Source organism: Amphiprion ocellaris, chromosome 17 (assembly GCF_022539595.1).
Source record: "Amphiprion ocellaris isolate individual 3 ecotype Okinawa chromosome 17, ASM2253959v1, whole genome shotgun sequence".
NCBI classification, from domain to species: Eukaryota; Metazoa; Chordata; class Actinopteri; family Pomacentridae; genus Amphiprion; species Amphiprion ocellaris.
In genome coordinates this window covers 12,410,729-12,436,472 of record NC_072782.1, presented here as the reverse complement: position 1 = coordinate 12,436,472, position 25,744 = coordinate 12,410,729, and the positions used below count along the sequence as shown (strand labels likewise).

At 40.5% G+C, this 25,744-nt stretch overlaps 1 protein-coding gene across 9 annotated transcripts in view; it reads left to right on the top strand.

The window, feature by feature from the left end:
* LOC111575636 (probable E3 ubiquitin-protein ligase HERC1) overlaps positions 1-25,744 on the top strand; it is a 47,582-nt gene that overhangs the window by 13,577 nt on the left and 8,261 nt on the right. For 2 of the 9 annotated variants that reach the window (XM_023280880.3, XM_023280879.3), the window contains exons 18-62: positions 305-508; positions 628-852; positions 1,236-1,409; positions 1,597-1,711; positions 1,901-2,018; positions 2,298-2,499; positions 2,628-2,928; positions 3,015-3,063; positions 3,139-3,184; positions 4,165-4,418; positions 5,537-5,734; positions 5,898-6,018; positions 6,162-6,402; positions 6,527-6,693; positions 6,802-6,954; positions 7,061-7,158; positions 7,327-7,422; positions 8,433-8,600; positions 8,735-8,974; positions 9,067-9,150; positions 9,377-9,602; positions 11,305-11,599; positions 11,941-12,728; positions 13,068-13,281; positions 13,969-14,138; positions 14,917-15,000; positions 15,805-15,991; positions 16,088-16,215; positions 16,340-16,563; positions 16,859-17,118; positions 17,248-17,300; positions 17,409-17,603; positions 19,257-19,422; positions 19,508-19,757; positions 20,533-20,761; positions 20,867-21,144; positions 21,954-22,081; positions 22,534-22,661; positions 23,195-23,422; positions 23,790-23,917; positions 24,111-24,310; positions 24,740-24,854; positions 24,998-25,129; positions 25,286-25,384; positions 25,549-25,722. In XM_023280880.3, the coding sequence (XP_023136648.2) occupies positions 305-508; positions 628-852; positions 1,236-1,409; positions 1,597-1,711; positions 1,901-2,018; positions 2,298-2,499; positions 2,628-2,928; positions 3,015-3,063; positions 3,139-3,184; positions 4,165-4,418; positions 5,537-5,734; positions 5,898-6,018; positions 6,162-6,402; positions 6,527-6,693; positions 6,802-6,954; positions 7,061-7,158; positions 7,327-7,422; positions 8,433-8,600; positions 8,735-8,974; positions 9,067-9,150; positions 9,377-9,602; positions 11,305-11,599; positions 11,941-12,728; positions 13,068-13,281; positions 13,969-14,138; positions 14,917-15,000; positions 15,805-15,991; positions 16,088-16,215; positions 16,340-16,563; positions 16,859-17,118; positions 17,248-17,300; positions 17,409-17,603; positions 19,257-19,422; positions 19,508-19,757; positions 20,533-20,761; positions 20,867-21,144; positions 21,954-22,081; positions 22,534-22,661; positions 23,195-23,422; positions 23,790-23,917; positions 24,111-24,310; positions 24,740-24,854; positions 24,998-25,129; positions 25,286-25,384; positions 25,549-25,722 (8,333 nt within the window). Of the gene's footprint in view, positions 1-304; positions 509-627; positions 853-1,235; positions 1,410-1,596; positions 1,712-1,900; positions 2,019-2,297; positions 2,500-2,627; positions 2,929-3,014; positions 3,064-3,138; positions 3,185-4,164; positions 4,419-5,536; positions 5,735-5,897; positions 6,019-6,161; positions 6,403-6,526; positions 6,694-6,801; positions 6,955-7,060; positions 7,159-7,326; positions 7,423-8,432; positions 8,601-8,734; positions 8,975-9,066; positions 9,151-9,376; positions 9,603-11,304; positions 11,600-11,940; positions 12,729-13,067; positions 13,282-13,434; positions 13,482-13,968; positions 14,139-14,916; positions 15,001-15,804; positions 15,992-16,087; positions 16,216-16,339; positions 16,564-16,858; positions 17,119-17,247; positions 17,301-17,408; positions 17,604-19,256; positions 19,423-19,507; positions 19,758-20,532; positions 20,762-20,866; positions 21,145-21,953; positions 22,082-22,533; positions 22,662-23,194; positions 23,423-23,789; positions 23,918-24,110; positions 24,311-24,739; positions 24,855-24,997; positions 25,130-25,285; positions 25,385-25,548; positions 25,723-25,744 lie in introns of all 9 variants that reach the window. The other 7 variants (XM_023280883.3, XM_023280882.3, XM_023280881.3 and 4 more) reach the window with 7 other exon arrangements.

The following is a 25,744-nucleotide window of genomic DNA, read 5'->3' as shown; positions in this document are numbered from 1 at the left end:
TACAGGGTGTAGTAGTTAATACTTATTTACTTTGTTTAAATGTTTAGTTAATTACAACATCAGGTCCATAGATTTGAGCCATAAAATGCACATCTGGGTCAGTCAACTCTGAGTTGTCAGCATATTAGATGACAAGCCTGTATACATTTCACTCTTAAGAAATGGATTTTAAAATCCATGATTTAATCTTTAATCTCTACTTTAGTCTCTATGCTTCTGTATCTATTATTAATGTGTATTTCTCCCTTCAGTTATTTTTATCAGTCGCTATAATGCCTCTCACTTATCTCACTCCTTGTCCCAGTGGTGTTGTACAATTCAGTGGCTGGCAGCCTGCTGTGCCAGGTCATATACTCCTTGCTGCTGCTGCCCCTGGGTATGGTTCAACCTCTCCTGAGCCATTTACTGGCCTTGTTGGAGCACCTCAACAGTTTCAACAGGTTGCTTCCAGAGACGGTCTTACTTGAGGAACAAGAACTAGGAATAGAGGCTCAGAAAGCCTGTTCAGGTCAGTTCAGTGACCCTTTATCCTGAATTAGTGTTATTATTATTGGTTCCTGCACAGTTGTCACCGTTACATCAGAACATATAGATGAGTTTAACAATCACAAGTGATCTATCTTATAGATAAAAATGATGAAAACACAAGCGTTGGACAGCAGCAGCAGCAGGAGGAGGAGTGCAGATGGGTTTGGCTGTTGGACCTGGAACGTTCTGTTGCGTTGGCAGTCGGCCGCTGCCTTGGTGGTATGCTGCAAGGCCCACTGCCCTCACTCCAGGAGAAAGCGTCAGAGATCTGGCTATCAAATGTCCTCCTCAGGAATGGTCTCGAGATGGACTTTGAACAGCTGGGTAGGAAAACATATTGCATGCTGTCCAGGCTTTCACATGTCCAAATGGTGCGTAAATAGATGCCAACTGAATGCAGTGTTTAGTGTTTCTGTACTCTGGTAACACTAATTATGAAAACAGTTTGTTAGTTACATTAGAGACATGTAATTAACATGATGTTACAGACAATATCAATGACTGGAGGGGAATGTTTTATATGTATTTTTTGTTCTATCGGGTGTTTGATACTGGAGAGTTTGCCAGCTTATTTTGCATAGTGCACATCTTAAATCATGAGGACAAATTAAAGATACCAGCATTATTTAACTAAAGATCTAGCCTGTATTAATCTTCACGGAATGTATAGTTTTTACTTAGACTATATGTGATGTTTTGTCCTCTAGAATCTAGCATGGCATGGCTGACTGAGGTAGTGCTGCTGGGCAGTAGTGATGCCAGACTAGCAGAGCTGAATCTGACGGAAGAAACCAGAACTTTGCTTGAACTGGCACTGGGATCCTCCAGAGGACCGGCAGCTAGCCTATGGTGGAAGATGGAGGAGTACGCTCACACCAAAGGTACTTGGCTATCATGTGTCTGTTTATGTGAATGACTGCATGCCAGTGTTAGAAATTTTGCATTGTAAATATACACCTGTGGATTATGAAAATCGTGTACATCACAGATTCATTTCCTAATTCTTGTCAGTCGGCTGTGTATTTTTCATTTGTTGTAATTCGGCTGTGTTGTTTTCTGTGAGAGCAGAATGGGAGAGCGGAGGCTCTTCAGGTGATTGTCTGCTGCAGATTGTCTGTCGCTGCAGTCTGGCCGCTCTCCTGAAACACACTGGACTGCAGAATGAAGCCTGCTGGCAGGACAGGTCAGTAACACAAACACTGTATTTACGGAAACACCTTGCTTGGAGACTACTAATATTCACTGAGAGGGCTACTAATATGTTGACGTTTCATCATTTTTGGAATTATGTGAATAGAGTATAAATGTATTATCAATTATAGTGTGGAATAATGCTAATAATCTACTGTATTTATCTGCTCTATTGAGATAGATATGAGCCCTGCGAGGTGCTGTTTGATGTCTATGAAACAGTTTATAAAATCCGAAGCACTCTGTTGGCCCTTAAAAACTCTCCCAGGATGTCACAGGTGCAGGCAGCAGCCAAACAGGTACAATTACTAAAACTACACCACCTAACATTATAATCAAATATATTTAGTACTTGTTGTTTTAAATAAAGTTGAGCATTTATAAGTGATACAAAGTAACTTAAAAAATGTAGCCATTTTTTTCTATACTACAGTATAATTGTGCTTAGATGCATTAATATTAACAGTTGTTCCATTTTTTTCCTTCATTTATTTTAAAATCATAGAACTTGAACATTACCTGATAAATCTCATTAGAAGAAAACAGAGGTGTTTTTAACATGTTTCTTTAAATTGCAGATCTCTCAGTCCCCTCAAAGTCCTGATGTGGACAGACAAGAGCCAAGCACCTCAGGAGAGCAGGTGGGAAAGGATCACGAGCAGCAATCAGGAGGTCAGTGCAGCCGGGAGGTGCAGGTGCCTCCATCTCCTACAGCAAACCACAACCAGGAAGAGGGTGGAGACGAGGACAGATTTGGCAACAGTCGTATGTACCTGTCAGGTTAGAAATGTATATTTCATATATTTTTTTTTAATATCTTAATGCCTATAGGCAGACTTAAAATACACACACAAATCATCATCGTCACACCACACCTGACTCTCTCAGTGTCTTTCCTGTCTCTGCAGAGGTCCTTGAATCATTCATGGCCACCCGTGAAGCCATGCAAGTACAGCAGAATGTGACAGTGTACGAGTCTTTCGGTACTTCCACCCTCCCCAGCAGCATGGAGAGCCCTGTCAGCCCAGAGAGAGAGCCGGATCCCAAACAGCAGTGGGAGAAGCACAGGGAATCTGAGGAAAACTTGTCTTTCCCTGCTGCCTGCCATCTGGTGGTGTCCCGATGTCTCTTCCTCCTGCTGGGGGTCAGGCCTGCTTGGGTAGAACCCAACGAGAAGGAGAATAGCCAGGCTGTGAACACTGAATCAAGGTAGAGTTTGTGTTATATGGCATGCGTTTGTTCGGCTTTCAGTGCAGCTGTGTTTTGTGTAACTATCTGTATCATCTCTCTTTCAGAAAATCATCAACAGAATCCTTTACAGTGCCTATTAATGGACGAAAACAGGTAAGCCATGTGCTGTACCAATATTTATTCGTACAGTTCAGTATTAGTATTAATATACTGTTCATGTTTATTTAGTCTGAACAGCCCAAGAACTCGTCCGGAACTTCCAAGAATAAAATGGGTAAGTGACGAAGTTCTACTCTTAAATATGTCTCATACATATATTTTTACTAGACAGTGTCCCTGTGCTGAGTTATAGTTAAGTGTTACATGATACAAACAGGGAATATCATAATAAAACCCTTAACTCGGACTACTGAAGCGTCATCTTGATTTCTGGAAAACCTTGGAATACATTTTTACATAAAATAAACACTTGGGATTAAAACTGCAATTGGATGAGTTGTCTTGAAGACTTCCTCTGATGAAAATTATGTTTTTTTTAATGCTTTTATTATGTTGGTATGATGTTTTATATATGCTATAAAAGCACTTAGTGAACAGTAAAGGCCAAGACTGAGCATTTCTGCCATGAAACTTTGGTGTGACTCAAAAACATGGGTTCAGACAGCCTGGGTTTCATGCTTGTCATTGTGTGGCATAGAGTAGTTTTGCAGTGTTTGAGAGGAGTCATAGATGAACTGGTGTGCTTGAGATGCAGAGAGTGAAGAGCCATAGGTGAGCTGGTGTGCTTGACACGCAGAGGGTAAAGAGTTAGGGACTTCATAGACCTGCACTAGAAATAAATATGTAGAGTGACATGTAAGCTATTTTAAGGCTAAAAGGATAGTAAGACCATGAAAAAATCTTCTAAATATGTAATATTGACACAAAATGATGGGTTTTTATGTGTTTAAACAATGTCTGTAGAGTTACTTTCAAACATTATGAAAAGAATCAATGATTACAGAAAATAAAGTTAATATGGGCAACTGAGTATTTTTTCAGACAGATTTGAAAAATTGGGGAAAATATGGGTTCACAACCTACAGTCTATGGTTCACAGTATCTTACTGGAAATTCCCTGCTCTGAGCGCAACTTGTTTAGATGTTAAATGATGTCTTTTGAAATTTGTTTTATTGTCTTCATCCAAAAATAGACACTGAATGAGTTGACTGAATCAATACTGGCCTTTATTCTTTTGGTCTCTTTTGCTCTAGGCTTACCTCTGTGCTCTTTGGGGATTATGAAGGATGCTTGGGATCGCCTGCGGCAGTGTATCAGCCCAACCACCACTATGTCGCACTACGGCAACAACACTTTGCCCATTCTTAACCAGGTGTTCCACTTTGTCTGTGGAAGCCTGATTCAGTTACCATCCTCCTCACCAACACTGCCTGGTGGACAGAGCTGCAGTCACGCAGATCCGAGGGCCATTACTTTTGCCATTCTTCAACAGCAACAGCGGGCTGAGGTGATTGTGTTTCTTTTATATAACATATATAACATAATGATAACAAGCAAACAATTTTGTAATTTCCTGTCCTTGAAGTTCTCTGTGCATCTGTGTGGTATTTTGGTGCCAAAGACAGCACAGTGTGCAAACCGGTGGGAGGTTTATTCAAATAAGGCGGTGCAAAGTGACTTGTTACGGTTTCAATACAAAGTATATCTTAGACTGCACTAAGACTCAATATCTCAGACTTGCATCCATCCTATTCTACCTCGTTTTGGTGGAGAAAAAGCACAGCAATGATGGAATGATGCTAAAATGTAATAAATCATTTTGATCATTGTCCAGACACTAAATTAGTTTAAATCGACATAAAAAACGTTGACTGTGTCTGAAGCAGGGATGTCGGTAAAGCAATCCGCATTGATCTATACATTACACTAAGCCATTCTTTCAATAGCTGATTTCCACGTCTGCTATATAATGTGTAAAAAGCTTCTCCTTCATTTAAAAAACAAACCAGCAACCATTTGAAAGTAGCAGGACACATATGTTGATAAATCTGCAGATTCTTGTTTAAAAGGTTACGTGCCAGAGCTCAGAGCCATTGCACACAGCCGTCTACTATATTTACCCTTAATAAATCACCTGCGAATGATACTAAGCATTTAACAAGTAACCACATTCAATACCGCATGCATCAGACTGCCTCGCTATGACACATTATACTGTTGTTTATGTTGGAGGTGTATTATAGCAGCTCATCAATCCTCTGTGTCATTACTCTCCTTTCCAACTTTCTTTTGAATCAAAGTAACATTTTATATTTTTGCTTGAAAGGTTGTGCTGCTCTGCACACTTGAAATATTAGAATTTTCTGGAAAAGCCTCGCACTACTGCTGTGTTGTCATCCAGTTTGTACTCAACTTCAGGCAGCCCTTTTGTATGCTTCACTGCTGCACCTACATGAACCAAAATAACACGTGTACTTGGAAATGCCCACACAGGCCGTGCTCCCAAGACCTACTACTCTGCATGTGCTGCTGAACATGTGTGGTTGAAATACAACCCATAGCAGTGTTCTGTGAGTAAATTTCAAAGCCTTAACTAACAGCTCACTATTGCTTTGTTCTGGTCAGATGCGTCTAGAGGCCTTTTGTCAGATGTCCGCCTTCCTGTCCAAGATGGAGGAAAAGAGCAGTGGATCTACAGTGTCCCCTCGGTGTCCTGCGTTGTTGGAGTCTGTGCAGCTCCAGTTCCTGTCTGGATGCTTTGCCTTGGGAACACAAATTATTGGCTCTCACACTGGAGCTCAATATGAAACTCAGCATTACATGGTACATCTAATAATCATACTGACACAATGTTTATGTTAAGTAAAGATGGAAAGAAGGGATGAATTATTAATCCAACCCAGAAGGAGAGAGGAGAAATACTGGATGTTCATGTTTTTCTTCATTACAATGCTATTTATCTGCATTCTTTCTCATCTCAATCCAGTGTGGCACGCATTCGGCTTCTTTGGATACACAAAGAGAGCTGCAATCTGCAGCCCACACCTTCTACCAGCAGGTGGTGCGTGTCCTCAAACAGAGAGTCCTACTTGAACGAGAACAGCCAGGTGCGTTCATTATTGTGGTCCGCCTCTGTTTAACCAAGTAGAATTTCACTTGAACACAATTTTACTGCTGCCCTGTGGTTATTTTTGCTTTAGTTTACATTTTAGCTTGTCTACATTGGCCATGCTGTCTCTGTCATACTCAGGTTCCTGCCAGCACCTTCTACTAGCCACAATGTTTGCACTGAATTTCTGTTACCAACCCGTGGATCTAGTGCTGATCATCAAATGTGGCATCCTGGAAATCTTGTCCATGCTGACCAACAACAGCTGTGCACTGGTGAATCAGGGCTGGTTTGCAGCCACAGCATCTGGATCCATGTTACTGAGTGGGGCCGTGAGACTAGCTTGTGCCCGCCTGCTTCAGATATTGACTGTGGCAGCAAGGTATGAATTATGAGACTGTAAACAGCTATGAACGAGGCGTGCAAGACTTCTGATACTATTGTTTGCCTTATTTTTTGTTTCTGCCACTGTTGCATTTGCATAACAAATTACCCTGTGCTCTCAGCTCCTGTGAGGAATCGCTGCCTGTAGATGTATCCCACGCTCTAATGGAGGTGATGTGTGAGCAGCTTCAAAACATCCTGTACAACTTCCATCAACAACAGATAGCAGAGAGAGGAACAGCTGAGAGAACAGATCTGGAGTGCAACAGCAAGAGCACAAATCTAGTTGGTGTGGCAAATTTGGATATAGTAAACGACATTTATTCTTTTTTTGTAATTAAATGTTATGCAACTAAACAGTACGATGAAACTAGCTCCTTCTGTTTTGTTGTTTTAGGTGTCGAGAACAGCAAAGTGGTTGAATCTCAGCTTGCAGATTTCTTGGTGTTTCTGAGGCGTGTACTGTCATTAAGAGTAATGAAAAGACTTTCTACTTTTGTCAAATGGATTGATCCACTCATGGCCATAATTTCACACAAGTGCTCTTTAGGTAAGGGAGTTTATAAATATATTAAAATTAGTATTGATATTCCTTGCACTGCTTGGCACTTCAGCTGTGTTCTTTTTAATTCGTGCTACGACCATCTTCTTTTTAGGATCTCCACGCTTCCAGAACCTCCGCACTAAGCTTTTGGCCTTTCATCTTTTGGAAAGACTGTTACCTGCTTGTTCTGAGCCCATCCAGATTGAAGAGGTATGATGTAAACATATAAATGCAACATGCAAGTAGCTCAAGAAGACATGAATGCATTCATTCTGAAATACAAACTGCCATGAAATGTTTGAGTTGACATACATACTGTAAAAATGATGATGAAGGAATTATCCACTAATTTTCACCCTTTTTCCTGTTTTTTCATAGATTGTTAAACAACTTTTTCAGCTCTTGTCTGTTTATATGTGGGAGGAACCACTAGCTGAGAGGAACCACGAAGAGACAGCTGAAAAATCCACAGGGGTAAAACAGTACTATTAAATTAGTAATACATATATATAGTAATATACTCTTACTGTATAACGCTGTTATATAGACGATATATTTTCACTTACAGTTTCATGCCAAGTCTTGAATTAATAAGGTGCACATTATTATTCACATTGTAGCCTTTGATCTGCTGCCTTGAAAACTTTACAACTGGATCAACATTAATTAGCCAAAAAAATAAATAAATAAATCACCAGTCTCCTATATGAAAAATATGGATGTTATTTTACTTTTTCATGTATCCATTGCTTTCATCTGCAGAAGTAATTGTAAGTAGTGACTGCATGCATGCAGTGTACTTGCATAAATGATTCTCAGATTTGTGTTCAAAACATTAGATTACATGTCAGTGTATTCACTATTCTATCAAACTTTCCAAACTACCAGCCAACCACATGCCTGACAGCAATATCAGAAAGAAAAGCTATTAGCTTTTATTACTGTCTGAAAATAGCAAAGGAATGCAGTAATCCAAGAGAAAATGCCATGTTTATGGAGAAGTGAAGTGCACTCCTGGCAGTAGTGGATCCGAAAACAGCGGGACTACTTGATGGAACAGATGGGCCTGTTGTCCATGGTGGGGTGGGATTGGAAGTGGGAGAGGACAGAAAAATACAAGTACATTTATTTAATGTCAAACTACAACTCCAAGAGTAACAACAGTATAATTATCATTTGAAAATTAAATTCTCTACTAAGTGATAATTCATTTACAGTGGGACTTTCAGTCACTTACTAATTATTTTCTTACAACAGTAACAGGATTTTGATTTTGTGGATATAGTGGTATTTGTAATTTTAAGGCCATATTTGTCTTTCCATGTTGAGTGAATCATTCACTGCCCCTAGTAAGACTGCAGACTGTTATATCATGTATGTTTGTATTTTTCTTTACATTATTCCACTAGTATTTCACTTTGAAATGTATGTTTTTTGTTATAGTGTACAATGCTTAAATGTGTATCCAACACATTGTTTGGCAGAATCCTGGCAGCTACGATGAATGTATTCCCATTGGAGAGTTTTCCTTTGACCCACACAAGCTAATTTGCTGTTCTCTGGAGAGTGGGAACATCCTCTCCCATGGTTCAGGGGGGAAAGGCTATGGCTTGGCAACCACGGCCATTACATCTGGCTGTTTCATATGGAAGGTAAATCCTAATATCTGCATTACAACAAGTTAGTACAAACAGTTAATCTATATTTACTGTTTACTGACCAGATTGGACTACCCTGTGCTAAGAAGTCTTCAATAACCTGATATGTATCCAACCTCTCTCCATAGTTCTACATTACCAAAGAAAACAGAGGCAATGAGGGCACATGTATTGGCGTTTCACGCTGGCCAATTAGAGATCATAACCACCACACCACTACTGACATGTGGCTGTATCGTGCCTATAGTGGCAACCTGTACCACGGAGGGGAACTGGTCCGCACACTTCCCTCCTTCACCCAGGGTGACACCATCACCTGCATCCTGGACATGGAGGCTCATACTGTATCATTTGCCAAGAATGACAAGGTTTGATTAAACATTCAGAGTTAGTATTCAAGGGTTGTACTCAAATTGCCACTTGTGTTCTTCTTTATTCTTCATCTGTGTTTGTCTTTTAGGAGCCGAAGTTGGCATTTGAAGGTGTGGTTGCCAATGAACTGTACCCCTGTGTCCTGTTCTACAGCAGTAATCCTGGAGAGAAGGTGCTTGATGTACTTTGCACTCTATTTTAATTATACATTGCCACATTCTTTTGGACAATATGATACATGTGGCGCTACAGGCCACACTAGTACCAAGTACTAGTCAGTGCTCCAGGAACATGGACAGCTGCCCATACAGTAAAATGACCTCACACTGTGAGGCAACATTACTACTAGATATGTCTTCTGTCTAGTAATTTGTAAACTAACTCTGTAATCCTAACAGGTGGCACTGCGTGACCTCCAGATGAGGGGCATGCCCAGTAATCTACTTCCTGGAGAGCCGCTCTGCAGCCCTCAGACCACCGTGCTGCTGGAGTCCACAGTACATCTCTTACGAAGGCTCCATCAGTGTGACCAGTGGTCCCCACATATTAACCAGCATATTCACAGCCACCTGGAGCTCATTGGTCCCCTACTGAGAGAGGACGACTCAGGAGGCTTCAATCCAGGTCAGACACGCACTCCGTTACAGTGGTATTTTTAGCCTGCTCTAATTTAAACAGGCCTTGGTTAAGTATTAGTCATTTTAAAAGCATTATTAGCAAAGAAAAATATAATATCTTCATCTAATGTATTTTCAAGTTAGATTAGGTACTGTTATCAAAATAATGGAAAGGATTTTGATGTCAAATATAAGTTTATGGATGTTTTTGAAACCAGAAGATTAAGTTTGCAGAGCTCTGCAGGCACTAGCAAAACACTTGTGTTGCCAACAGTATTTTACAAATCAATCATTTTTAAACATGTTTGCTATACTAGAACACTTTTTTTAATCGTTGTTTTTGGAGCAATATTTGACTTTATGAGATAAAGATTATTACAGGAAACCAGGGAGTCTGCATTTTAACTCCTAGACTATAGTAGCACCCCTTCATTATAAAACTTTGTTCTTATTTTGCACCCGTTAAGTACAGATACACTTTTTCAAGGAGAGAGCAGATATCTAGGAGGAGAGAGCAGTTTACATACTGTACATACATTCTGAGACTATTAAGGCTAACTTTTACAGGTCATTGTGGCAGTTTGTGCCCTGTTGCTTTGAATTGCTTAGTTGTGCAACCATAAGTATAAACCTGGCAAACTATAATATATAATAAATACTATACTCTTAAATACTCAAACAAACTGCCTTCCCCAAGCTGACGTCAGATCTAACGCTACTAACTGCATAAATATAACTTTTGAATATGTATGTATGTTTGTATGTAAGAGCATGACAGGAATACAAACAAGAAATAAAAAAAATAAAAAGCACATCTTTGTTAACAACAATGGCTACACTCATATTTAGATGAAATACAATGCAGTTTTTCTCTAGAAATTCTAAAAGTGTATATGCATAGTAAGAAACCTAAGAGAAAAAAAACAATGCATTAGTAGTAGTCTGTAATAGTTTCAGTAGAGTCCCAGATCACCTACTCTATCTTCATTGTAAAATCTCAGTCTTTTGAAATGTAGTGTGTTTGGCATTTCACTTAACTCTGAACGTAGCAGGCAAACAGTCCATTTTCCACACTTACAAGATTAACTTTTTTGCCTTAACTATTTCAAACAAAACAGACATTTTATTTTTGCACATATTTGCAATTGATAAGCATCTTATTGCTCCAATAATGGCTATAAATGGATGAACTGCCCAACACTTCCCAAAAATCTCTGAGAAGCAATGCAAGAAGATTTTCCAGTATGTGTTAACTTTTGCTGAATGACCAGAGAGATTGTGTTCAATTACTAATCGTAGATTCACCTCCCCTGATATTTTGACAGGCCTCTCTGGTATAATTTTTATGTATTCTTGGTTTTTGTAAAACTTTTTGTATTTGTCCTCACAGTGTTCACCATAAAGTGCACAGTTTAATTTTCTTTTTGAACGGTTTGTTTCAGATGATCTTTCAACAATGTGAAACTAAAATTAAGTGTCAATCAAAATCCAGCAACAACAAACCAAGAAATAAACACAAAAATGAAAGAAACAGCTGGTTACTAAGAGTTATTCAGCGCAACTGTTTTGAGTGTTACAAAGGATCCAGTAGTTGTGTATCGATACTAAAGGAAAACTCATAAATGTTTTTTAACATGTACTTCAAAGGCATATTTTATAAAGAGAAACTTCTCTTTGTTTGATTCTCACCGTCTGACATTCTCCTACAGGCCTCAGTCCCGCACACACTGAGAGGGAAGAGAATGATAGAGACAAAGACCTGGCCGGTGATGACACAAGGGAACTGCTGCCACACCGTCGGTCTCTGTCGGAAGCCAAACTGGCCGCTCTTTGCACTGAAGTGTGGCCAGTACTGGCTGTGATTGGTGGAGTGGACAGTGGTGTCCGTGCTGGAGGTGTGTGTCTGCACAAGCCCAGTGGGAGAAGAGCCATTCTGCTCGGTGTCCTGAAAGAGGGAAGCTCTCTGGCCAAGCTTCAGTGGGAGGAAGCCGACCTCTCTGTCAGGTATTACAAAAAATGAATTCACATGCCCACTAGCTCACGATAAAATGTCTTTACATATCTTTCCTAAAAGATGATTCTCATTAACTTCCATGAAACAATTTTTCTTGTCTTGGTCCTTTCAGCATGTGTATGACTCTAATTCCTTTCTGTTAGTGTTTATTTTTCATTCTCGTTGTAATTTGTCAAACATTTTTACTTTACTTTCATCATTTACCCCCCTGATCTTACTTTCTTCTTGCTTCTTCCTCTTCATTCTTAAATCCATTAATCCCTGTTGAATCCGTCCTGGTGTCACTCCATGCTGTATCTGTGGGTTCTTCCCATCCTTCCCAATAACTAAGCTCCATGAATTCTTGGTCACCCAGCGACATGCCGATCATCTCTCTGGAGCCCTGTGACATATCCTGCTGCGATGTCACCCGCCTTGGAGGCCTCAAACCAACGGTGCTGTTAGATCTGATTTATTTGATGGGGCTGCTGGAGGAGCAGGGGTGGCTGGGGGCTTATCCACCTCCCAGGAGGAAATACTCTGAAGAGAACATGAAAGACGGTGAAACACAATGTTGTCTGGATGAAGAACTAACAGATGATATAAGATGGTTGACAGAAGAAGAGAAGAAAAGGTTTAAGGAGCAGAAGGTTGAGACGGACCTGTTTACATCACCGTCCTCGACCAAAGATGCCACCAAGATCTCTGACCCTCAGGAGTTGACCTGTCTAGCTCAGCCTCCCCAAACATCTCAAAGCTCCAAAATGGATATCTTTGCACTTGAACTGAGAGCAGTTAGAGTCTCATACCTTCTCATTGGAGGTTTGAAATCCCTGACTGTCATTTTTAGCTGTGAGAAGCTATCAGATTTGCTTCTCGTGCCTAAACATGATCCTCCCAATCCCTCAGTGAGTCCTGTTTGCAGCCCAAACCCTGACCAGGCTAAGGCCAGCACTAAACAATGGGATGAAAGTGCTGAGCTGAGATCAGTGCTGCAGTATGTGGTGCAGAGCATGGTGAAGTGGGCAGTCAGGCCCTGTCCCATCAAACAGACTGTGTCTCTTGCCGACTTGGAGAGAGCTCAAGTCATGATATACAAAGGAGCCCTTAACAGACTGCAGGAGGACAAAGAACGTAAAGGTATGTAGCTATATGTGTTTGCTAGACTTAAAACACTGTTATTTTTATACGTAGGACAATGTTTTGCAGAGCTGAAGATTGTAAAATTTGACTTAAGTAACAAGGCAAAATCTGCGTTCCATGAACATTTAATTATTATTTGAAAGGACTTGGAGGTAAAAAACACTAATATTACAGCTTTGAAAATAAAAAGTAATGTGATAAACCGTCATATGGCAATGATCAAACAGACTTGAGACTTTACCTGGACTCAACTAACTTTACACTCAGCATGAAAACATTTGTATATTAAGAAGATATGGGTGCTATCTGACCTTCATCACCACCTTTTTCTTGCAGAATCAGGCCACCACTTGTCCTCTCAGCCCATTTCCAAGTCCTCCAGCTCTGTGTCTTTGTACAGTGCAGGTTCAGAAGGCACTGCCATCTTTGGCCAGTCAAACAGAGCCTCTGCCTCATCATCCAATACTGACTTGGCATCCTCTCTGCCAACAAACCTGCAGGGAGATGCACTTGATAATTTCCACCCCTTTCTCCCAATCAGTCTTCTCCAGTAAGTATAGAATGAAGAAAATAATTTGACTAAACTTTTGGCTGAGTAATTTACAGGACATGCTTAGTCCAGTACATTCCCAAAACCATATTAAAATGCAACAAGCACAATGATTAGAGCTATTGTCAAATCTCATGTTACTGATCGCTACAGATCTGTATCTTTTGGCAGCAGCAGCTATTCTGCAGTCCAGGGAATGGGTGAGTTAGGACATATTGTATATGGAAAAAAAGAGTGATAGATTTTGCTTGCACTGTCTTTAACCTAAGCTGCAGCTCTGCCTGCTTGTTCTTCTCCTAACCAGCTGACCGTAGTGTCAGTGTTATTTCTGCTTCCAAGAGGAACAAACAGCTTCAGTAATAAAACTGAAAATGAGCTCAAAAAGCTCTCCACAGAGGAGATTTGGCCAAGGGTCAACCACAACACTGTCTCTGGATGGGAATTAATACCACAACAATATATATTGGGCTTGGGCAAAAAGTTTAGATTAATGTAGCTGATATGTAAAGATACCTGGTTGATTTACTGAGATTTTAGGCACCTCCAAGCAATAAATCAGGTTAAATAAAGGTCAGCTTATGACTTAAATATTTAATTTTGCAAATGTGTGGTCAGGACCTTAAACTGGCAGTGTAGCACTGCACCACTGTGTTATTACTGTATATACTGTATCTTCACTTCCTCTAGGCACATGGTGCTAACTCGGTTCCCCACGCTTACGGGCCTGGTTAGCACTCCCCCTGTGCTACACCCTTGCTTCAGCCTGGCCAGTTCTGCTTCTTGTGATGCCTTCACAGAACAGCAGACCAGCTTTATGGAACCTGGTCCCTGCAGCACACAGGCCAGAAGCAGCCTGGGTAAGAACAAGAGCAGAGGCATTAATGGGGGAAAAGCTGTTGGAATCATGTTAGAATGAAAAAAACATCCTCCAGCCCAAACATTTACTCTAATTTAAAGTAAGTGATAAACAATATGTAGTATTAAGGAGAACACGTTGCTAATCCTGCAGGCCAGTTCAGCTTTTAACAACCTTTTTCCCCATGCTGGCTTCAAACTCAAACCTGCGATTAATGTAATCTGAAAATTAAGGTAATTATGTCAGAGTCCTGCATTATAGGAGCAAAGAAGATCAACTGTAACTCAGTAGGAGCTGTCTGTCTTCTGCATGGTCTTAAATGTTCAGCCATTGATCACAACGGATCAGCTGCTCAAAACAGCATGTGTTTTGCTCTGCTATTGGACAAATATTACAACTATCAACTGCATGCACACACTCACATGCTTGAATGGCACCTTTTTTTTCATTGTCAATTATGTTGGTGTTATTTTAAACAATTTCAGAAAGTACTTTAGTCTAAAGGTCTCCTCTCTGTTTCATGTCTTGATGTCAAGATACAGTAGAATTAACAGGCCAGGTGATTTGTAGGTTTAATTATTTATTGTAGATAAAAAGTAAAACAGTGTTTAAGCGATTGATTTATTGACGATGGGGAGCATAGGCGGAGGAAAAGAAAAATAACTAAATGTAGCAGTTTATGTTAAATTCTACAACAGTACACATTTCACATGGAGCTGTGGGCTTGTTTTTTTGTTTTCTGTTTTTTGTGTACTTTTCCTTTTCTCCTCAACCACCAGAACGGACACAAATGTTTGTCACCAGTCGGTTGCTAGAAATGGGATTCACTATGAGACATATCTACTGGGCCATGGAGGCTGCAGGTACTGCTTTGTGTAGTATGTCTGATGCCACTGAATTTTTGCTTCATGTGCTTCATATTTTTAACATCTGTCCTTCACTGTGTGTTGCAACCTTCCTGTAAACTATGAAGTAAGAACAGTGTAGTTATTGTGTGAATTTAAAAAAGCATTTCTATTTAGATAAGATACATTGTTTTTAGGCTTTTGCATAAGGATTAACATGATTCTGGTCATTAGGGTTGACATCAGCTGAAACTTTCCAGAATATTTTAGACATGTTTTTCTGCCTTAAAACAATCTGTACCTCAGCAACTCCCTCCTGAAGAAATAATATTTATGGGATGGTTTTCAGATTCTCCCCATTTCTCATGGGAAAACCTTTCCACAGTTCCTTCCAACAGTACACTTTGAAATTGTTTTTTTCACCATTTGATATTTCACGAAAATCACATTTTCACAGAAGCTTCCAAAGCTACTATTTCACCGCATGATAAAAGTAAACCAGTTCAGAATATTTTTGCAAACATATGACAAAAACAGTGTATATATTATGAGAATGCAAATAAATGAAAGTATATGAATATTTTCACAGTTACACATTGCACAATATACTTTGTCACATTTTTAGCACCACCTTCTTTAAAATCTAATTGTAGGCCACTTCCTATACCACTTATTTCTCAGTTACCCCGTCACACATCTTATTAGAGCAGATGTGCCAGTCTGACCTCATCTGGCGGCAACATGAATTAGCAATGCAGCACTCCATGATCCATCTTTTCTTTTTGAACTCTGACAGTTGAACTTCCCTGTGGTCCCTCCCAGATGTAGCAGGTGACTTGGACTCTCAAACCATTGAGGTGTTGGCCAGCTGGATGCTAGAGCACCCCCTGACCGAGGAGCAGCAGGCAGCCGAGTCACAGAGACCAGAGGGTGCTCCTGAGACCCCGTCCCCAGATGGGCCAGAGACGGTGCAATGTCCTGAACGCCAAACCAGTCAAACCAATGAAAGGTAAGGGATTTTAAGAACATACTTGTTTCGATATTTCTGCATTGATATTGTTATGAAGACAACAAATACATCGGCTTACTGTCATTTTGTGTGCAGCCTCTTGCCAGGACTCGACTGGATAGAGAGGGAGAACTTCTTGGATGTCCACCTCACCAGGAACAGACCTCCTCCGGCACGGCGGCGCCGCTCAGGCCCTACTCAGAGGACGTCCTTCCGAAGGGCAGGTCCGAGACACAGCATCAAAACAGAAATTAAATATTCACAACGGAGCTCTTTTCAAATCTCAGTTGTTGGAAAAGGTGAACCTTAAAAGTAAATTGTTTTACGGTGATTTTTCTTTTGAAACAGATATTGTATTTTCAGACTTGCCGTCACCCAATCCCCTCCCTCAGCTGTACCAGCAGCACACAGCAGTCAGCGATTGGCCAGAGCAGGTAGAGTTTCATCCGTACTCTGCAGATGAGGAATCAGAGCTGGGCTACATGGATGACCCATACCATGAAGAAACATATGAGGACCTGCTCACCCCCTCATTCTTCAGCTTGGAGAGAGACACACTCCAGATTGTGGAGGTGACACACACATTTTGCCATCACAAAAACAGGAACTAATTTAAATTATTGTAATAAATAAATATGCTAAATTAATAAGAAAAACTACACTGTAGTCAACACCAGGTTAATTCATGTCAGATATTGTAAGGCCAATAAAGAAATCTTGTGGCTTGTAGACCTGATATGTTGTTTTATGTCTCGGCTTGTTTTGCTTACAGTGTGTTTTCAACATACACGCATACTTTTCTCATACTGTTCTCTTCATTTCCTTATACTGGAAATAATATTATCCATTTTATGTCCCTTCTTATAGGCTGGTGAAGAACACAGTCAGATGGTGAAATGTGAGCTGTGCAACACCCTCACATTACAGTTTAACAATCACATAAAGCGGCGACACCCGGGCTGCGGGCAGAGTGCTGCGCGTAAAGGCTATGACAGCACTGGGGCCTATGTGGATGTCTGGTTCAAAGGAGAGTGTGGTTCCAACTTCCCCTTCTACCTTCTGTGCAGCTCCTGTAGGGAAAAGTATTTGGCTGCAAACATGAGCGATCCAAGCTCCAAATATGAACGGTACAGCAGATATATAAATACGTATCATAGGTTATGGATCTATACAGGAGAAAAGCTAATGACTACATAGTCCTCACACTTTTTGAATATGTATTATTCATCAGTTGTTGTGTCCTTTCTTTGCTTTAGGATTAAAGGTCTGACATCTGATTTGATTGGCCAAATGGACAGCACTTCTGATGGTAAGGAAGGTCATGTTCACTTTAAAGTGGTTCACAACAGAATGTCTTAATCTTTGTAATGATTTTGTAATCACTTTCATGATATGAATGATTCTCTTGCTTGCTCAGATGACTGGGAAATGAGCCATCAAGATGAGTATGACACAGATAAACTGACAGGACTGGAGGATTTTGGGCTCCTGCTGAGACCACTGGGACTGACTGAGAAGAAGCTGGTACCAGACCCAATTGCCTTTACTGAGCCAGATCCACTTGGAGCCCTGGTTTACAGCTCAACATGTCCTACAAGAGCAGCTCCCAAAGGTATTGTTTATTATCTTAGTTCTGGCATGGAAAGAACAAAGTCCCATGATTTGAGGAATGAATTACAAGCATTTTCAAATCTAAATATTTGTAGTTACAACTGAATTCCAGGCCCTAGTTATTTAAAAAGCTTAATCTGGATCAGAATGATTCGATTTGGAAATCCCATGTTTTGCTATGCAGGATCAGGCAATCCATCTTACATTTGTGCTGGCTTTTCAAAGCACTACTGGATTGGATCACACCTGATCCAGGTACCGACTTTTCAAGATTAGTAAATCCAAATTACCAGTGCACCGAATGGAATTGTGTAGGCTACTAGCTAAATACAGAAAAAGAGGTGGAATAGCCAATCTGGGGTCACTTTAAGTGTTTTTATCGGAAGAAACAGAAAATGCCACAGTAAAATAATACAAAATCCCTTTTGATTCAATTTCTGCATCAGCCAAGTGTGTCCTCTGACCCCACAGCAAATGCAAAACACACAAATTCACAAACATGTTATAGATGTTTTGAACATGTGTTTTACATCACAAAGGGCCACAGTCCAGGAATTAACAAAAATAAATAATGTTCAAAGTTGTGCATTTGTGGAGAGTCCCGCTCTTTGAAAGTGAGATATTTGAAGATACATGTGGTAAATGTTTTTATTTAAGTTTACTGTACGTAAAGCTTTAATAGGTCGCTTAATGTCTACTTTTACTACACTTTGTTCCTAAAATCCATGCTTAATCTCGCTTTCTGCTGGGATCATGGCAATCTTGATTTTTTAAATTTTAATTTACATTTTTTGGGGGGGGGATCACATGTATTACACTAGATTATGTGATATAATCTGATTTCAGAATCCATTTTTTTACTTCGAAGAACATATTTTTAAGATACAATCCTATGCCATCACTGAAATCTGACTGATAGCTGGGCCCAGAAAATCATACAGTTAAAAATAACTTCTGCTACCATTTACCTACGCTGTATGAGTTGCTGTAAATTCTATGTACAAGGTCAGAACAAAGAAAAAAATGTTACTATTCAAACTTATACATTAGGGAACAGACATACACTATCATGGTTAAAGGGGAGGAGTTGCTTCAAGCACATTGCAAACCATAAATATCAGAGTTGAATACATATTTGAACAATTATCAAAGTTTTTAAAGACATTGTTTTTCCAGCTACTTTTCCAGCAGATCTGTGTTGACAGTAGGACGACTGACATCAAACCAAACACCCATCATCACAATTAAAACTCTGCATCTGTTCACCTGGCCATATACAGAGAATTTGGTGACAATTACTCAGACACACCTGTTGTCTTGTCATGTTGCAGTGAATGATTCTGTAACTTTTCCCACTGATGATAAATTAGCACTCTTGTAACACACACCCACATTCCCTCTGTGCTTGTTGGCAGCAGGAGTATCCAACCCTAGTTAAACTTCATCCAGCATAATGACTAATCACTCAATTATCATAGCTGGGCATCTGAGGCACATACACACTACTCCCTGTTGTCTCGTTGCATCCAGTATTTTGACTTTATTTGCACACCCACACCAAATAATAAGCATACTGGGGTTTTCATGTACTCTTTTGAAAACAATTTGTCTTTTAATTAATAAAATGCCTTTTGATATATATTTTTCTCACTAGGGAATGCGCTTGTTGAGCAGAAGACCTCTCTGAGCCTCGGACAGCAGGCGGTATCACTGAGGGACTTTCATGATAGACTGAAAGCCTTGAGAAGAGTCACATCCACAGCCCAGATTCTGCTAGCTTACAGCATGGTGATGAGGGCACTGTCTCAGACTGCTTCAAGGTACATATGACCAGAATATCATCATATTCCTACATTTTTATTTCACTAAGTGGCTTCAAGATTACTTTTCTATATTCCTCCACAGTGCATCAGTGTGCAGCCAGTCTAACGGACTGGAGTCCTTGGGTCTGGCAGATATCCGTATCCTGGTGCGATTGATGACTTTAGCGGCAGCAGGCAGGGCTCACACCTGTGTGGACACTCGTTCAGGTGCGAAGGGGCTGGCGGCAGAGCGTAACAACTCCACCTGCCTCAGTTTTCTTACCTCGGCCATCGGCAGTGTGGTGTCCCACAGCCCTGCTGCTTACAGACAGCTGGTGGAGATATGCACTCAGGTCAGTTTTCTCAGGTTAATACCCTAATAATAGATAGTCTACTAATTAATGGAGCTGGGCAATTTGATCTAAAATCTACATCATAGTAAAAATCTCACTTGACTTCTGGTTTAACATTGGGTTAAATGCCATTAGTTGCTTTAGCCCTTCTTAGTTTCCTCATGTGGGAAACACACTGTCTATTTGCTGAACACTGCAACTAGTTTCAAGATTCAGTCTTGATGATTGACAAATTTGGGTTGTTGTCCATCCCTAATAATTATACATCCACCCATTATCTATACACTGTTTAATTCTCATTAAGGTCGTGGGGGGCTGGAGTCTATCCCAGCTGACTTAGGGTGAAGGCAGGGGACACCCTGGACAGGTCACCAGTCAATCACATGGCTGTATATAGAGACAAACAAGCACACACATTCACACCTATGGATAATTTAGAATCATCAGTTAACCTCAGCATGTTTTTGGACTGTGGGAGGGAGCTGGAGTATCCGTAGAAAACCCATGCATGCACAGGGAGAACATGCAAACTCCTGGGACACGAACCGGGGATCTTTGAGCTGTGAAGGGACAGCGCTAACCTCCGAGCCACTGTGCAGCCCTCCCAATTAATTATAAATGATGAAATTAAGATCCACAGGGCTACAAAAGATATCCAGTCTTTAAAGAAGTGGTTTTCAAACTTTTTCAGTAACGCCCCCCTTCAGTTGCAGAACACAGAAAAAAATGTTCACATTCTAAAATTTGAATATCCTTTTAATGTTACTGCCTTTAGGACCTAATGGCCGCAGCTACAGGGGTGAACATCGGGGCCATCAGTGACCCCCAGCAGAGAGGCTGTCTGAACACCACTCTCACAGTTGCAACCCAGGCAGCCCAGCCGCAGAGGGACTACAATGACCAGTCGCCCCCAGCATTCCTGGTCACACAGAGTCTGGTGTCCTTGCTCACCGAAAAGAGCGTTCACTGTTACAGCCCCGACAGAACTGAACACGAGGCTAGTGGTGAGCGGGTGCTGTGTTATACTTCATTAGTTTTGTTCTGTGTAATCATTCATTACAGTGTTATTTATAGTCGCTCTCCTCTGCATATGTGTCTGTTTGACCTAGATGCTTCAAACCAGGGGGTGTCTTCCTCATCCTTGCCTCCTTCCCCTTTACCACACCTGAGTGCCAGAGTGGGCCCTCTGGAGCTGGCAAATGCACTGGCAGCATGTGTCCTGTCTGCCAGGCTGACCAGTAGACACCGCCAGTGGGCAGCACAACAGCTGGTGCAGGCCCTGGCCACCTCAGGAAGGGACACTCCTAATCGGCCCCAGACATACAGTGACCTGGCTGGTGATTTGCGCAAATGTCCTCTCAAGAGACTGGAAGGACATTACAACAAGGTGAGCTACATGCATTGTTTCTGTTCCCTTTGGTCATTTTAAATTATGTCTAGGAAAAGATATTTTTGGGTTTGTTTTGCAGAAAAGGTTAAAGCAGTTATCTATAGTGTGTAGACAATGTGATCCGTATGATCTCTTCGAAAAAAAACTGCGTTTGGCTTGAGATTATAAAGAATTTTGTTCACAGCCAAAACTACTATTGCGCACAACAGAAGTAGTTTAAAATAACAGTGTACTCTTTTAAAATGTTCCATGAGAAGACTAGTGTGAAAATTAGTCTTCCATTAATCTGCAAATAATTTGGTCAGCAGCACATATCAGTGGTTTTAGGGGGCATATCGGGCATTTCCTGCTGTCAATCATTCAGTCAAACTATTACAGCTTCAGGATACTGTTAAAAGACAAGTATTACAGAGAACATATAATATGAAAAAAGGATAGGAAACATAAGTTTAAAAAAAAAAAAAATGAATCAATGTCCTACAAAGAGACAACTGCACCAGTGTCTCCATGGTTGGTAGTGATAGTGAGTAGTATTAAATGTTATGTTTGATAAGCTGCAGATAATTTTCTTACACCAGGCTCTAAATTTTTACACATTTATAAGAGCAGTTTAAAAAGTATTGACCTCTGCGGCCACAAACTTTTAACTTTCACTGCACCGTCTGGGACTTTTAATTGGTATTCTCATTATTACAGGGTACTTCAAGTCTGCTTTTCTGTACTTTGTCCACAAACATGTACAATATATACGTATTGACTCTTAGAATGTAGTAAAATTAGCTTTGCGTCATTCCTCTTGTGTTCAGGTGGCCAGCTGTTACTGGAGCAGTGAGCAGAGTTTGCTGGCTACGTGCTCTCAGGACAAAGTGGTGCAACTATGGAGCATCAGCCAGAACACTGTGGAGTTACAGACCACCTTCTCCTGTATTACCAGGTTAGGTCTGCTTTGTTTAGCATCATTTGTACACAAATGGCTTTACTGTGCTATGCTTATCATTAAAGGATATCTGTTTGTCTAAGTACTAAAATCTTTGCTTTATGACGAGGTAAAAATTTGAATATTTAATGTCTCATTTACCTACTTAGAAAGCTATATGTGTCAGATTTAATTACAAACATATAAAAGGTAAACGACAAGTACCCCAGTTGTTGCAGATGAGGCACCTAACCTCAAATTTCTTACTATCAATGGATTTTATGATGCTGAGCGCTCAAGTCACCTGTGGGTCCTTACTCATCTGGAACTTGTCAATATCCAGAAAAGAAGTCCGGTTCTGCTTGAGCACCTAGTATTATCATGACCTGGAAGATTAAATATCTATACATACAGTATTGTATTATTTATATAGTTGTAAATTTTATTTTTCTCCTGTCGATACTTTGCAGTAAGACAGACAGATCAAGCAGTGAGAGGGCTGGCAGATGTCATCACATGTCTCCTGTATACTGGAGTACTGGTGGAAGTTTTCTGGCTGCCCCAGAGAACAAACACATCAACATCATGAACATCAGAGGTGAGTCTGCTTGAGTTTTTTTTTTTTTTTTTTTTACTGGTCTCTGATGTTATTGTTTTTTTCTACAGCTGTCAACATAAGATGACCGATGATATATTAGATTTCAGTGCAGCGCTAATGCAAAGGTTTTGTGTAGACATAGAAAATACAATAGTGAAACTGATTATTTTATACATGGCAGTCACCAGCTCATACGTATGTGCCACATTGCAACATAAAAGATATTGTAAATGCTTGATTTTATTTTAGAAGTGACCACTTACTTATCAACATAAGATTAGAAGAATTATTAGAACAATTAAAGTGAGTTACTATACTGAAAACATACCCATCTGAGCATGTTTGAAAAAAAGATAAAACACTTTTTTCAAAATCACACTTATAGGTACACACCTAAAGCTCAGATTGAAGGTGACACAAAAAAACTTTTGCCCTCAGCAAATAAATGTAACAAGTGAGTGAAAGGTACAACAGTTCAAGATGCCATCAGAATGGCAGTGTCTCCATTGAAACTTGTTTCTGTCTTTTCTCAGGATCTCTCTGTCATGTGGAGGACCAGAGTTCTCGAGTCACAGCTCTCTGCTGGGCTCAGACCTTCAGCTTGTGGGTGCTGGACCAGCCAGCAGCCTCTAAGAACAGACCTGCTGAAAGCCTGCTGGTGGGACGGCTGGATGGCACCCTCTGCTGGCTGCAGGTCACCATGCAGGAAGTAGACCTGCTGGTGAAGAGCACTGAACTCACCCACTGCCAAAGGAAAGAGGGTGAGGACAATATTACATACACTGTTTAAAAACACAACAGTTTAGCTAAAGCAAATATAATGTTTCTGTTCAATATATTATTGGATATAAATGCTGAATATGGATGTTGTCACATTTGTACATTTGTATGGTTAAAATGAAGCGAGAGCCAATAAGGGATTAGCTTAGTTTACCATACAGTCTGGAAGCAGTGGGAAGCAGCCCCTTGGCTCTGCTTCCTGCCTTCTTGCTGAGCTAAGCTATATTCCTACTAAGCCTAAATTCATATTTACTAAACATATAAGACAAAGATACCCATTGTCTCAGCTAACACACATCAAAAAAAAAGTATTTGCCTAAGTGAGTCATCCTCTTTGATCTGGAATAGCCCCCCAGTGCGCTGCCTGGCACAGTGAAGACAAGCCTTTTGCAGTGGGGTATCCCAGTGGGAAGATCCTGTTGGCCACAACTGAGACCTACGAGAATGAGCAGCCTGTAGTGTTGTCTCTCTTTCAGGTTTGTCATCCACACTCACAACTACAATATACTGGACAGCACTACAGAAAAGAGACACAACTGTATGCACTTCACTTCAAATTAAGTCTACATATTGTGAATCATTTGTCATGTTTTATTACCTACATGGTAAAAATGTCCTTACATTTTTTTATTTACTAACTGCACAACTCTCCTTCCCTTCTCTCCATAGGACAATGTGAACTCCCTAAAATGGGACCCCACAGGACACTTGCTGCTCTGTTTGGGGAGGTCAGAGGTAGTGAAGATATTGGGACGCTCGGGGGGCACCTGGGTGACTCTCCACTCTCTGTTCCACACCAGCACTGTTAATGTCGCTGAATGGTGCCCACTGGCTGGCAGAGCACCTGATCCCAGGCTCATGATGGCTGTGTGAGTTTAATTAATTCCTCCTGCAGTCCTTCTCTCAATATTCTGCTTCTTTTTTGAAATTACAAATAGAGACAAAAAATGTAACAAGGAACAAAGAAAAATATAATAATCTTAATGAAATTCCTGGAAAATCTGATAACACTTGAATGTAGGAATATTGTTGGCTGGACTTGAAAGCATTTTTTTTTTAATTATAATTTTTTTTTTGCTTTTTTTACTTTATTATATATAGGACAGTGGAGAGAGAGACAGGAAACGTGGGTAGAAGAGTGGGGGAAAGACATTTAGTAAATGGCCATGGGCTGGATTTGAACCCATAACCGCTGTCTGTCACTATAGCCCCTGTTTATGGAAAACATAATCTTGAAAACAATTTGAAAAACTGACATGAAATTCTTTATTCATATGTTTTACTTTATTCTTCTACAGAGGTTGTCAGAATGGCTCTGTGCATGTCTGGACACTGCCACAGGGGGGAACCATCGTATCATTGCCCAACATGATAAACAGCTCCACCAGCCAGGATAGAAACACTGAGGTCAAGGTCAGTTTGGATCTACTTGCTGCTCACCAAAATTAGAATACTGTGTTTTACTGAATGTTTACTTAATATCAGGAATGTATGCCAGATTTTTATATAGCTGATTTTTAGCTCATGCAATCAGCTGCTTCCTCTTAATTTTCCAGCAGGACAGTGCAAAATGTGCATTTGTACTTCATGGCCACATTACAGCAGTGAAGTCCCTTTCATTTTGCTCCAGTGGACTGGCACTGGTTTCTGGAGGGATAGGAGGGCTGCTCAACATCTGGTCGCTACAGGTCAGAAATAAGATTTTTTGACATGAAGTCAGTGCTCATGCCGTTGAAGCTCTTAACAGTCTACATTATGGAGGCAGTTCCTAGTACTTTTCTACTATAGCAGAAGTCAGCCATATATCAGATTTTAATCCTGCTGCTTCTTTTTTCCTCTCACAGGACGGTTCAGTGTTACAGACTGTTACAGGTTTGGGTTCAGTTGTCAGCACCACCTGGATACCCAATTTGGGCATTGCCGCCTGCTTTGGGAGGTCAAAGGTAATTCTGAACCCACATATTCTTAATTTCCATCAAACCTTAAGGTAGTCAGAATATCCAAATGCTCATCTGCTCTAGTGTTCATTTCTAGGAGCATTATTTTTTCTTGTGTCATTCACAGTGCTGCTTTATTAAGATTAAGAAGTTTTCCTGTCATTTCTCAGGATGTTTTGCTGATCTGCTGCACCCCAGATTGGATCAGTCAGAATCATGTGCTCGCTTCGTGCCGAATGGTCCTCAGAAGCCAAAACATCTTGGGTCTAAATCGGGCACCTTGTTTGGCTGTCTTCCTGGAGAGGCTGCCCTTGCTGTTGCAGGAGCAGTACAGCTATGAGCGGGTCATTACTGAAACAACATTTT